A 14,796-nucleotide genomic window follows, 5' to 3' on the forward strand; every position below is an offset into this window, starting at 1 on the left:
AATAATATCTGTAAAGTGCTCTTCTGTATAGCTAATGGATACAAAGTTTCTTTGGGGGGGTGATGCAAATGTTCTAAAATTAGATTATGGTGATGGTTGCATAACTCTGTTAAATATACTAAAAAACATTGAATTGTACATTTTAAATGTGTGAAATTTATGGTAAATTATATCTCAATAAAACTGTTAAAAAATTAATCAATATATGGTAGTTACTATTATTATCTGCTTCATTTCCTGATCTGAGTACTTCCCACAGGCCTTGCCTGACTGGCGTTGCCCTCCAAATCACCTTTGAAGATTTTCTGATTATATTAGCATTGTCTTTTAAAAGTTCCTGGTTGACTTAAACAAAACAGAATGTTGGGCTTCCCTGGTGGCGCAGTGGCTGGGAATCCGCTTGCCAATGCAGGAGACACGGGTTTGAGCCCTGGTCCGGGAAGATCCCACATGCCGTAGAGCAACTAAGCACCTGCGCCACAACTACTCCGCCTGCACTCTAGAGCCCGTGAGCTACAGCTGCTGAGCTCGCGTGCCACAACTACTGAGGCCCATGTGCCTAGAGCCCGTGCTCCGCAACAAGAGAGGCCACCGCAGTGAGAAGCCCACGCACCTCAACGAAGAGTAGCCCCCACTCGCCGCAACTGGAGAAAGCTCGTGCGCAGCAACGAAGACCCAACGCAGCCAAAAATAAGTAAATTAAGTAAATAAAATTTTTTAAAAGGATAGAATGTTATTTCTTTCTCACATAGAAGAGATCTGGAGGCAGGAAGTCTAGGACTGTATTTGTGTCTTCAGACCTCGTTTGAGATTCCTTCAAATTCACTGCTCTTTCATAGTTCAATATGGCTGCTAGAGCTCTAACCATCACATCCACATTCCAGGAGACAAGATGAAAGAAAAAGAGAGGCACTTGGCCCCCTTCCTAATAGCGAGATTTTCCAAAAATACCATACACTTCCCACTTACACCTCACTGGCCAGAACTTAATCACATGGCCCCATCTAGCTGTAGGAGAAGCCGGAAAATGTGGTCTATGGCTCTGGTGCTGCTACAACTTGGTGTTGAAGGGAAGGATAGTAACTGGGAGGCAACCTGCAGCTTCTGTTAATAACTACTATTTAACGAAGGCAGAATATAGAAAATATATATGTAAATGCATAAAATATATTTGAAAAGAATATACAACAAATGTTAATATAGTTTGCCTCCAGGAAGGGAAACTGGGTGGCTGGGGACAGGAATGGGGGGAGGGCTTTCTTTCACTGTACTCTTTTTGACCTTTAGAATTTTGAACCACGTGGCTGTATTATCTATTCAAATAAATAAAACTAAAGTCTTTTTTAAAAATTCTGAATTATACTACCTGACCATGTCTCTCCTGATTTCCGATTCTGTTGACACTCAGGCATCCAGACAGACACAAAGCCTCTGCAGATCCGAGACTGTCTTCCTTTGACACCTATAGCCAATCACTCTGTAAGTTCGAGTATCTACTTTTCCATTCCCACTGCCATGGTTTGGCAAGGGCAGTACAGTCTTTTCTACAGTCCCAGAAATAAAAGCGTTAACTGCATCAGCCTATGTAGGATCATCCTAATAGTCCCTGTAGAGATGTGTTCCTGACATGGCCATTTTTTTACCCATGATCAACATACAATGAGTGTGGTGGGGGGGGACTTCCCTGGTGGCGCAGTGGATGAGACTCCACACTCCCAATGCATGGGGCCCAGGTTCGATCCCTGGTCAGGGAACTAGATCTCACATGCATGTCGCAACTAAGAGTTCACATGCCATAATTAAGGAACCCGCCTGCCACAACTAAGGAGCCCTGGAGCAGCTAAGGATCCTGTGAGCTGCAACTAAAAAGGGCCTGCCTGCCACAACTAAGACTCAGCACAACCAGATTAAAAAACAAAAACAAAAGCGTACAACAATGAGGGGTACTTCCCTGGTGGCACAGTGGATAAGATTCCACACTCCAAATGCATGGGGCCCAGGTTCTATCCCTGGGCAGGGAACTAGATCCCACATGCATGCTGCAACTAAGAGTTCGCATGCCACAACTAAGGAGCCCTGGAGCCGCAACAAAGGAGCCCGTCTGCCACAACTAAGACCCGGCGCAACCAAATAAATAAATAAATATTTTTAAAAATACAATGAGGGTGTAGTGGTCCCTTGTCTTTTCATCTCTTCATTCTTTTTTCCTGTTCTAATGGTAGATCAGGCTGGGCCTAGTATTACTCAAAATCCATCAGAGAGGCTCTCAGGCCTTCAGTTATTCCATTGAATCTCCATAGCTTACACATTTTAAACAATTCCTTGAAACTGCTTGCACTAGGTTTCCCAGGGCTGCTGTAACAAATTACCACAAACCTGGTGACTTAAAACAACAGAAATTTATTTTCTCACAGCTTTGGAGACCAGAAGTCTGATATAAATAAGGTGTCGGTTGGCAGGGCCAGTTCCTTCTTGGGGACTCGGCAGGAGAAGCTGCTCCATGCTCTCTCTTAGCTTCTGGTGATTGCTGGCAATCCTTGGTGTTTCTTGGCTTGTGGCAAACATCACTCCAATCTCTGCCTCTGTCCATACATGGCATCCTCCCTGTGTGTCTCTGTGTCCAAATTTCCCTCTTTTAAAAGGATACCAGCCACTGGATGAGGGCCCACCCTAATTCAGTTCGACCTCACATTACATTGATTACATCTTCAAAGGCCCTATTTCCAAATAAAGTCACATTTACAGATTCCTGGTGGACATGAATTTGGAAGGGACCCTATTCTACTCAGTACATTACTCCAGTCTCCACCTCTGGGGCTGCATCCCTCTAAACCTTCTTTCCAATCTTGAGTCCTTTCTACTTTTATAAATGGCAAAATACTCCACACTGTTGCACCAGTGTTAGCCCAATCCTTTAATCCATTTTAACTACTGAGTTACAGACCTGACTATTCCTAGCACCCCGTTTAACCAGTGGACAATTATCTCCCCTGCCCCATAAGCAGTCTCTAAGACATTTTCAACTTCTGCCTTCCCAGTGTTTCCAGCTTTCTGTAGCTGCTACTCTACAGAGAGGTGTTTAATAACTCATTAGCACCTCTTTGCATCTCAGTGTGAATCCCCTAATCTCTTAAATTCTCTCAGTACAAATCCCTCCTCCCCAACCGCCCAGCTCCTAGAGCCTCCCTGTCTGGGAGCTGGAAGGCAATGAAGGGAGGGGAAAAGGAGCAAGCCTGTGTCTGCTTTGCTGCTTCCAAGGCCCATCACTCGGGGATGCTGCTGGTCTCTAAAACAGTGGCAAGCCCCAATCCTGCCATACAGTTGGAAATCCTCCACATTGGGCAAGAATTTAGTCGACGCGCAGCAGATTGTCTACATCTTTTCAACCCTGGAGTGTGAATCCACAGGATTGCCCTGTCAGGCATTAGGTAACATGCCAGCAGGGTGTACAGTTTCTCCCTTCCTTCCCAGTAGTCAGCCTGGAGCCAGCCCTCTGTGCCCTGGGCAGTTCTAAAAGCAGTCACAAAAGTAATCACCCCCTTTCTGTGGCTTATTTTTTTCTAACATTTAATTTATTTTTTTCTAAAATTTTTCAGTCAACAAAATTGAAGGAATTTAACAATGAACAATCCTATTACCCAGCACCTAATTCTACCCAGATTCTACCATTAACATTTAAAAAATTAAGCTATACCTCACATAACATAAAATTCACTTTAAAGTGAATTTTAAAGTGTACACTTTTGAAGTGTGTGCTTCAGTGGTTTTAAGTGTATTCACTAGATTGTGCAAACATCACCACTAATTGCAGAACATTTTCATCACCCCAAAAGAAATCCCATGCCCATTATCAATCAGTCTTAATTCCCCTCTCTTCCCAACCCTGGCAACCACTAATCTACTTTCTATCTGTAGATAGAAAGATTTGTCTATTCCAAACATTTCATATAAATGGAATCATACAATAGGTGGCCTTTTGTGTCTAGTTTCTTTTGCTTAGCGTAACGTCTCCAAGGTTCACTCGTGCTGTAGCATATAACACTATTTAGCTCCTTTCTATGATGAATTATATTCCATTGTATGAATAGATAACATTTTATCATCCATTCATTTGCTAATGAACATTTAGGTTCTTCTAGTTTGGAGCTATTATGAATAATGCTGCTGTGAACACTCGGGTACAAATATCTGTGTGAACATGTTTTCAAATCTCTCATGTATATACCTAGGAGTGGAATTGCTGGGTTATACAGTGACATTAACATTCTACTATACATGCTTTATCATATACCTACCTGTCCTAACCATCCTTCTATCTATATATCAATCCATCTCACATTTTTGTGCACTTGAGAATAAATCGCAAACATCAGTATACTTCACCCAGCATGTCTATTAACTAGAAATCAATATTTGTGTAGTTTTTACTTTTCACGTAAAATTTACATACAGTGAATTCTAAGTGTACGATTCAATGAGGCCTGGTGGCGCAGTGGTTAAGAATCCACCTGCCAATGCAGGGGACACGGGTTTGAGCGCTGGTCTGGGAAGAGCCCGTGCACCACAACTACTGAAGCCTGCGCGCCTAGAACACTGCTCTGCAAGGAAGACCGATGCAGCCAAAAATAAATTAAATAAAGTTTTTAAAATTAAAAAAAAACAGTATGACATCATTCTATATCAATAAACACATATCACTGTAAGAGGAAGCATCCACTCAACAAAATAAAATCAATTCCTTTTTTTTATAGTTGTGGAGAGCAGGGGCTACTCTTTGTTGCGGTGCATGGACTTCTCATTGAGGTGGTTTCTCTTGTTGCAGTGCACGGGCTCTAGGCACACGGGCTTCAGTAGCTGTGGTGCGTGGGCTCAGTAGTTGTGGCTCGTGGGCTCTAGAGCGCAGGATCAGTAGTCATTGGCAGGCGGATTCTTAATCACTGCGCCACCAGGGAAGCCCTGAAATCAATTCTTAAAAAAAAAAACAACTGTCAGAACTTTTCCCAATGTGGTTGTACCATTTTCACACACACAACGATGCATGCATTAGGCTTACAAATTTTGAATCAAAAAATAAAAACAAAAATTTTAGACTGCTGCTAATTATTTTCATCTAAAAATTTTAGCTAATTAGGTTCAGAATATTCTAGCTAATAAGTGCTGCTTTGACCACACTCTCAAATGAATGACTGTAAATGAGGGGATGCCTTAAATTTACACAAGGCTATATGTCAAATATATTTCAAATAAAGAAATAGAGAGGATGACCCGTTCTAATAAAAAATGCTCAACAAACCAGAAAAAGAAGGGAACATCCCCAACCTGAGTAAGGCCATCTATGAAAACCCAGAGCCAAGGATTTCCTTGGGGGCGCCGTGGTTAAGAATCTGCCTGCCAATGCAGGGGACACAGGTTCAAGTCCTGGTCCATGAAGATCCCACATGCCGCAGAGCAACTAAGCCCATGTGCCACAACTACTGAGCCTGCACTCTAGAGCCCATGAGCCACAACTACTGAGGCTGCGTGCCACAACTACTGAAGCCTGCGCACCTAGAGACTGTGCTCTGCAACAGGAGAAGCCACCACAGTGAGAAGCCCCTGCACCACCCCGAAGAGTAGCACCCTGCTCGTGGCAACTAGAAAAAAAAAGCCAGCAAGGAAGACCCAACGCAGCCAAAATTTAATTAATTAATTAATTTAAAAAAAAAAAAAAAAAAACAGAGCCAACATCGAACTTAATGGTGAAAGACTGAATGCTTTCCCCTAAGATCAGGAATAAGACAAGAATGTCTGCCCTCACCACTTCTCTTCATCGTTGTTCTAGGGGTTTCAGCCAGGGCAATTAGGCAGGAAAAATAAAAGGCATCTAGATTAGAAAGGGAGAAGTAAAACTTCATCTCTGTCTGCAGATGATGCGATCTCATATATAGAAAATCTTAAGGAATCCACTAAAAGGAGGTGATGATTTTTATGACACCCTGTGGAAGTCTCGATCCCCAAGATTTAAAAATTCATTTGCTGGGGACTTCCCTGGTGGCCCAGTGGTTAAGACTCCACACTCCCAATGCAGGGGGCCCGGGGTGCGATCCTTGGTCAGGGAACTAGATCCCGCCTGCCGCAGCTAAAGACACAGTGCAGCCAAAAATAAATTAATTTAAAAAAATTCATTTGCTTTCTTCAAACTGCCCCTTCCTCTTTTATTCTCACATTCTTCCCTCCACACCTGACAAAAATAAGCCCAACTCTTTTTTTTAACAACTTCCCACCTCTTTCCTCCATCCCATTCTTCCCAAAAAGTTTGCTCCTGTAATTATCATCTTGGAACTGCCCACCAAAACCCTTGTTTCTACTTATCTGGATCCCCAGGCTCCAATCTCTCTCTTTCTAAATCATGCTACTCCCCTGCTCCATATTTTAAAGTAGCTCTCTACTGCCTGGTTTCTGTGTGCATGCTTTGCAGCTAATTGTTAAAACAGCTTTATTGACATATAATTTGCATGTCATAAAATTCACTTATTTTAATGATTTTTAAAACTTAATGGTCCAACCATTACCATAATCCAGTTTTAGAATATTTCCATCACCCTGATACTATCCCTTCCCTGTAAAGGTTGGTCCACCAAAAATCTACCTACAAGTGTAATGTTTGGAAGTTAGGCCTGAGGGTTTGGGATCTTGAATAAAGATTTTAAACCTCCAGGCAACGTGACGATAAAGGATCGTTTTCTACCTCTTTCTGTTAAAAAATGAAGTCTTGGTTAATCATTAAGCTAACCATGATATCATGAAGGGTTACGGTGGCCGTATCTCCATTTCCATCCAAATAGCTGACCATTTTCTTCTCTTGCTACCCCCTCAGAAAGGATACTCCCCTACTGGGCTGAGGCATTCTTCTTAAAAGAACTTTCTAGCTCGCCGCCCCTCCCAAGACGAGCAACCTCCTCTCCAGTAATGACAGCCCTAGTCCAGGTCCCCACATACCCACACTCCTGATCAAAAAAACATTAATCAGTGGCCTTTCTTTGCCAATTCCCAATCCTCCACCCCCATCGCACCACAAGGTCTCCGTCTTCCTTTTCATCTCTTTCAGCTTCGTTTGCCTAATCTCCAGACAGATCCCTAGCCTGACGCCTTCTCCTCTCCGTCACTCGCTTCACTCGCTCTGCCATCACTTCCCAAATTGCCAGCATCCCGGACCTCAAAGGTGCAAATGCCAAAAAGAGATGAGTTGACGCGCCTAAGGGAGAGAAGTGTGTGGGTGTGTGGGTGTAAGTGTCCTTGCTTGTGTGTGGAAGAAACCAACAGAGGCCACGCCGGTGTCCATCTTCTGGAAATACCGATCACGCCCGGCCGAGAGAGCGAGGATCGGCTCCCCAGTGCCCCCCGCAGACAGCATTCAGTGCTGTAGAGCTCAGAGGTATCAAGGCTTCACCCGGGACCCCTGCCCAGAGGGCGCCCCGCCCCTCAACAGTACGGCGCAACCCCTCCCCGGCGCGGTGGTAGGGGCCGGCTGCAACGTCACCCATTGTTTACAAATCAACCCGAGCCGGTAAGATTCATCCCGCAGAGCTCCGGGTGCCCGCGCGGGGGGGCCATGCCGTGCCGGAGGGAGGAGGAAGAGGAAGCCGGCGAGGAAGAGGAGGAGGAGGAGGAGGAGGACAGCTTCCTCCTACTGGAACAGTCGGTGACTCTGGGCGGCTCGGGCGAGGTGGACCGGCTGGTGGCCCAGATCGGCGAGACGCTGCAGCTGGACGCGGCGCAGGACCGCCCTGCCTCCCCGTGCGCGCCCCCGGGGCCGCCACTGCAGCCCCAGTCCGGCGCCCCCGGGGGCCCTGCGCTGCGCCCTCGGGGACCGTGGCCGGGTGCGGGGCCGGGCTGCGCCCTACTTTGTGGCCGAGCTCGCCGCAGGCCCCAGCGCGCTGTCCCCATTGCCCCCTCAGCCCAGCCTTGATGGGCCTTCGGGAGCTGACAAACGAGGCGCCCCGCAGCCGCTGTCGGGTCCTTGCCGGCGAGGATGGCTGCGGGACGCCGCCGCCTCCCGCCGCCTGCAGCAGCGACGCGGGCTACAGCCTCAAGCCCGCACCGGCGACGACGACCCGCACCGGCTTCTGCAGCAGCTCGTGATCTCGGGGAACCTCATCAAGGAGGCCGTGCGGAGGCTTCATTCGCGACGGCTGCAGTTGCACGCAAAACTTCCCCGACGCCAGCTCGTGGGCCCTCTGTCGGCCCCAGTGCATGAGCCCCCTTTGCCCCGCAGCCCTCGTGCGGCCTGCAGCGACCCTGGCTCGTCTGGGAGGAGGGCGCAGCTCAGAACTGGCGACGGCGTTCTAGTCCCCGGCAGCTAACACCCCGAGAGTGGCCACAGCGCCAGCCTCTGCCTGGAGGGCAAGGGGTTCCCCCTGAGGGCTGCGTCTCTACTCAGACTGGTGAACTCGCGCTTTTGGAAGCGTGAAAATAACTAATGAAGACGAGGAATCGAAAAATCGCGAATGTTTTCGTGGGAACTGAGGTCGAGGGCCCCGATGTGGTTGAAAAACAAGACTTCGTTGGTCCTATTTAAGGCAGATTACAGAGCGCACCCCAAGCTCACAGTCAGCAGGACTCCTCATTGGCGTTACCAGTCCTGGTGGCGCAGCGTGCAGTTCCACGCAGCCTCTCCGGGCCCTCCAGCCTGACGACCATGTGGTCACAGCCCACGCTTCTCAGGATCGCCGAACGCCCAAAGGACGAGGATGATCCCAGTTACTTGCTTTACCTTTCCAGGGCTGGTTCCTGATCCACTTTGGGGGAGAGGAACCTGTGTAGATCCTTTCAGGGAGTACCTCAAACTGCCAGACTTGAAATTTTACGACACTTAAAAAAACCCATCTCGTGTATTTTGGGGTGCTGGTTCTTGATACAAAACACGCGGCACCGGGAAAGGACGTTTTGGGGAATTGAATAGACGTAACCTTTTCTCTGCCCCCGCTTTGCAACTGCCTGAAGTTCTCTGAGTGGCGGGGGAAGGCGGTGCGCCTGTGATGCTGATGGGAGGTGGGGCCGACAGGTGCTGGGGAAAGGGGAGGGCAAGGCGCGGAGTTGAACCCTCGGTCCCCTCGAAAGTGTATTTTCACAGCCTGTCCGCCCCTTCTCGGGTTCAAGATCACTGTTTCCTGGGGGCACACGAGATTGCGGGGCTCCAGCAGGGGAGAGTCGCCAGGTTCCGCCTGTACTCGGAGTAGAGCGCGGGGTTTTGCAAGTGCTGGAGTCTCCTGAGGACACGCGCACCGCTGCCACCGCGGGTGTGAGGAGGCGGCGACGTGCTGGGCGCCGGTGCCTCCCGCGGGCGGCCGCGCCCCGGGCTTTCACGGAAACTGCCCTGAGAAGTGGCCTCGGGTCCCTTCTCTTCCCCTCGGCTCTGCTGTCCTACTCTAGCGGGTGGCGCTGGCGCTCTTGGGGGCCCCGAGCTGGGGGCTGAGGAGACACCACGTGATGGGGCACTCCAGGGACACACAGCCTAGCACAGCAGTTTATAATGGGCTCTCCGGGGCCTTCTGCAATAACAGCTGCAATTCCCTGGATAGATGGAGTTGATTTCCTCCCTTTGCCCCTCCCCCAGCCATGCCAGCTCGCCTTTGTAAGTGAAGGAAACCGAGTAGAAAATGTGACCCTCCAAATGGAGAAGCTGCAGGCTTTGCCATTGTGAACCTGGTGAAGTGCTTGTAACATAACATTCACTCAGTCTGAAGGATCTAAGACGGTATTGTTGGTGTTTTAGTTTTATAAGATTCAATGGCATGTTCATCATCCAGATGTGGCTATTGACATACCTACACTTCGCAGCGGAGTGTCTGGAATTGTGGCTATCCTGATTATAGGATGTTAACTTAACTGAAATATCTGTTTTTAATAAATGCGTTGGGTTTTTTGTTTGGTTTTATTTTATACTTGTCGTCGGTGGGAAAGATGCACAGAACACGTTTCTCGGATCTCCATGAACGTGAAAACACTTGAAATCCTTGTCAGCCTGGCTTGTGGATGGTAATTAGAGCGCTTTGTGTCTGAGCAGCTCACTAGTTAGACAGGGCCTGCATGGCTGGGTGTGTGTTGGTGCTGGCATGAAATTAAATGAAAGCGAGGTCAGGTTTTGGACCAATCCCATTCACTAAAGCCTTAGAGCCTTCTGGATTACTAGTCAGTGCTGGAGAAGCTCCTTCTGACTGTATTAACAAAGGACATCAGATCAGTCAGTCACTTCAGACTGGGAGGCTTATCACTTTTTTCTTTCTATGGCCATTAAGTGGACTTGTTCCACAAGGTGGCCCTTTAGGCTGGGGCAGCCCTTGGTTAGGGACTGCTCAGGATGCAAACCTGCAGTGGGAAAGCCAACTGGGAGGGTATGAAAGGACTCCTCTCCTCTCTTTGCCCTTGGCACGTTCACTCCCATTCTCTCCCTAAGCAGTGACGGAACAGCCCATCTCTGTCCCTCCTGTTCTCAGTTACTTTGGTCTGTTTCCTCCAGGAAGGAGCCATGCTGGCAACAGGATATCCAGGGTTCAAGTCCCCTTATTAAGTGGGGACCTTGGGCAAGTTGCTCAACCTCTGTGAGCTTCGGTTTCCTCATCTGTACAACAGATGAGACATGAGATGATGAGAAAAAGGCTCCTTGTGACTGGCACATCCTGGAGGTGAATAGTCCAGTCCCTACCCCTTCCTTCCCAGGACTGTCCCTTGGTAGCAAATGGACTGGGTCCTCGGTTTCTCATAAAACAAGGGCATGCTGTGATCCCACAAGTGCTTTCTGGATTGAGTGCTGTATGATTTAGAGACCTGATTTTCTAACTCCCTTTTGGACTCAATGCCTGTTGTTTATACCTCCCCATTCTCTCTCTTCAAATACACACACAGACCCTGATGGCCTCTGAGAAGTACCTCCAGAACACACCAAGCCAGCCATTTCCCACAACCTGCCCAGGAAGGGTTGTGGAAGACTCAGTCCAGTGCCACCCAGCAAAGGAATGGTGACTATGGAGGCTCTAACACAAACTGAGGAAGGGGGTCCTCTAACAATGCAGTGGGCTACCACCTCTGAGCTCTGGGCGAAAGGAAAGTGGTCAGGTGCCGACTTCCCCTGGCATTGGAGGAGCCCTGAAGTCCTCACTTAGATGAGGTGGGATTTCCTGGAGGGCAAAGAGTTAGGAGCAATCCAGGGCCAAGATGGCCATGATTCAATGCCACTGCCCCAAACGTGCTGGCTTCTTGTAATGATTGGTTAAGGCTAGACTCAACCATAGGGTTCACGTAATACAACCCCCTCCTTCAAAAAGGAAGACTGGAGAAAACTAATGCCTACTATGAGGTGCTTTAACTGCACTATAACCCTGTAACCGTCACAGGGTGTAAACCGTGCATCTTTAAAAATCCTGCAAGATCTTACTAGTCACCCCCAAGACATCTTTTGGAATAAGTCAGCGTTTACATTAATGATTTTAAAAAGTTATTAGACCATTTTTCCTTGGTGGTCCAGTGGCTTAGACTCTGCGCCCCCAGAAACTAGATCCCACATGCCGCAACTAAGAGTCCGCATGCCACAACTAAAGATCCTGCGTGCTGCAACTAAGACCCAGTGCAGCCAAATAAATAAATATTAAAAAAAAAAGTTATTAGACCATTTTATAGGCGGAAAAATATTCCAGGAAGGGGGCAGTGCAGAGTGACCTACAAAGTCATTTACGAAGTCAAAGGCCTAACAGAACCTAGAACCCAGGTCTCCGGTCATCCAGCTCAGGCCTCTTTCCAATAGCCTGATACCATCATACATAGTCCAATATTGTTCACTGCAGAAGTCCACACATATACTACAATGTAAACAATACCCCTGCAGTTGTCCAACGTGATGATCCTGCCATTGGAACCCTGGAAAACCATGCCCCAGAACCCTAGGCTGAGCTAGGGAAAGCCAGGTATGCGGTAACCATTTTCTTACGTTCAGCATCCTATGAAGACAGCTGGCCACAGAAAATGGCCTGGGTAAGATAAAAGACCACAGCTATAAACTCAATGAAAAAAACACTAAATAAACTAAGACGGAAATTGACAAATAAGTGATTTGGAGAAAAGAATGCCACACCTCACAAAGAACTCCAGAGTCTGCCACCCCAAGATTTCATTCTAAATTAGGCATAAATGCTACAATATTTGAATTGTTTTACCCTTTTTTGCTCTTTCCTTTTCCAGCTCAGAAGCAGAAATATGGAGTGCACATCAGACACCACTTTCCTATCCAGCAAAGTCTGTGTCAAACCCTGTGATCCCTACCTTCCAATCAGGAAAGAGTTACCCTGGCAACCAAATTACTAACTCACTCAATTAGCTCCCCCCTCTTCCACTGATGCTCAGTAATCACAGAATGTCAGCCCCGGGAGAGCTCAGCCTTCAGTGGTCTAGTGCTACCCCCTCATTTAGAGATGGAAGCACAGGGAGGTTTCCACTCTGAGGTGCACTCCATTTGAACACCAGGAAGGCTGGTGCAGACAAAGCAGCAAAACTCTCCCATGCAGTGCTTCCTCCTGGTTTTCCATCCATAACTGAAGGGAAAACAAATGACCTGCCCATAACAATGTGTCCCAGGAGGTGTAATACATAAGAGCGTGGGCTCTGCAGGCAGCCCTGCATTGTTAGCTGTGTGATTTGGGACAGGATCCTTAACCTCAATAATCTCAATTAACTCACCTGCTAAATGGGGATAAATATAGCACCTACCTTGAAGAAAACGGTGAAGGTGAAATTAGATCATGTATGAGAAGCAAAATAGCCAATAAACACTCTTATAAAACAAAACATCATTCCTGGAAGCTACCGCACTAAGGCCACTACTTTAAGTCTTTTGTGGAAAATCCTGCCTTTTATTGACTTCTTCAATATGTTTCTTAAAAGGCATAAACCTGTTTGCTCTGAAGATAAGACGTTTCTTAAACATGCACCCCTGTTGTATAAAGTGCGAAGGGAAGTGTAGAGGAAGGGAATAGTCAGTCTAGAAGAGGTTTAATCAGAAAAGGGTGGAGGTCCCCTTCAAGCCAAATCTTGAAAACAGCTCAAGACTGGGACTCGTAGAGTAGGGGCAGCAGGAATATCACAAAGGGGAGGGTTGGGCTTCCCTGGTGGTGCAGTGGTTGAGAGTCCGCCTGCCGATGCAGGGGACACAGGTTCGTGCCCCAGTCCGGGAAGATCCCACATGCCGCGGAGCGGCTGGGCCCGTGAGCCATGGCCGCTAAGCCTGTGCGTCCGGAGCCTGTGTTCCACAACAGGAGAGGCCACAACAGTGAGAGGCCAGCGTACAGAAATAAAAAGGGGAGGGTTTGTGGGGAGGGCATTCTGAAGCCACAGCTCTTAACTCCCCCATTTCTAACAGAAATCCTTCTAAATCAAATTCAGTGCTCAGCTGTAGGTCTTCATGCCTGCCCTGTCCACTCCCATCTATAATTTGTACTGAGAAAATTGTGCAATTTCTTCGCAGGAGGTGATCTTCAAGTTCATTTTGTTCTCACTCTTCATTTTATTTACTGTCATTATAGGGTTATCTCAGGGGCTCATAGGTGAACGTCTTCTTTACTCAGAGTTTAGGCACCAGGTGATAAGGGTCTCGGCGCAAAAAGACAGAAAAAGACAAGAAGGGAGACATTTCGAAAAGAAAACCCATAGTCCTCAGTACAGTACCAGGTAGCTGTTAAAATACAGGCTCTGGAGCCAGACTGCCTAGGTCGCAATCTCAGCTCTTTCCTTTAAAGCTCCTTCCTGTGACCTTGGGCAGGTTACTAACCCTCTCTCACCTCCCATTCCTTGTCTGCCAAGTCTGATAATAATAAAGTTCCTGCCTCATCAGGTTGTGATGATTCATTGAGCTAATGCTAGTAAAAATGCTTAGGCCACTGTCTGAAACATGGGTGCATTTAGTAACAACACCTGGGTATTGGCATTTAGTAAATATTTGCAGAGCAAACAAACGGGCAACTTCAACAGACTTGTGGAGGCTAAGAGAGTGCTTGGGGCACAGATGATGAATTGTGGTGCCTAGAGGAGAGGATGGGAAAGGAGGGACAGCAACTAAAAAGGGAAAACAGAACCAAAGGAAGGTTTGCTCAAGCAGGAGAGACCCGCGCTCGTCCCACTGTGGTTGGAGGACAGTGGCAAAGGGTGGAATTGAAGGGAAGATGCCATAAAGGATAAGGCTCCTAGAGGGGGCACGAAGGGATGGGGCGCTCAGTCTGGGTAGGTTTGAAGGGCAGGACTCAGGGAGACCTTAGAGGTGGTTGTCCCCTGTGACAGCACTCTAAGTCACAAACTGTCCTACCACAGGGAGGCCAGGGACCAGTTGGCTGTTGAAACAACCTTGTATAACCCTTCACGCCTGAGATGGCTGGGTGTGTTTTCGTGTGAAGGAAGCCTTCTTCTCTGTACCTTATGCTACAATAGAATGAAATCTAAATCTGATACCAAGGGGTTTATTAACTGCTCCGTTTTATCAATTAACTGACTCACAGGAGGTAAAATTCACCACCCACAATTGATAGGCTGTTCGGGGAGTTTGTTTGACTTATTGATTTGGGTGGGTTAAAAAAGAATCACAAGCTGGTTATCATCTTGTTACCTTTGCCCTGCCTTTTGCCCGTTTCTTTTTTTACTGTCTAAATTAGATTCAGTTTCCTAGGTTTTCCTGAAAATCCTCCCCAGACACCGGAGTCATAATCACCTTTCTCCAAATGCACCATAAATAGTTCTTCTCTTCAGCTGGGTTAAGCAGAGCAAGAACTCACAGTGCAG

At 47.5% G+C, this 14,796-nt stretch overlaps 1 protein-coding gene across 1 annotated transcript; it reads left to right on the forward strand.

Annotated features, from left to right (window-relative positions):
- The first annotated feature begins 7,562 nt into the window (after nt 1-7,562).
- On the forward strand, nt 7,563-9,905 carry FRAT1 (FRAT regulator of Wnt signaling pathway 1). The gene is given in 2 exon segments (XM_024734888.1): nt 7,563-7,800; nt 7,802-9,905. Coding segments are annotated over 2 exon segments (750 nt in total). The 5' UTR covers nt 7,563-7,591; the 3' UTR covers nt 8,343-9,905.
- The last annotated feature ends 4,891 nt before the right edge of the window (nt 9,906-14,796 follow it).

Source organism: Neophocaena asiaeorientalis, unplaced genomic scaffold, assembly GCF_003031525.2.
Source record: "Neophocaena asiaeorientalis asiaeorientalis breed wild unplaced genomic scaffold, Neophocaena_asiaeorientalis_V1.1 scaffold240, whole genome shotgun sequence".
NCBI lineage: Eukaryota > Metazoa > Chordata > Mammalia > Artiodactyla > Phocoenidae > Neophocaena > Neophocaena asiaeorientalis.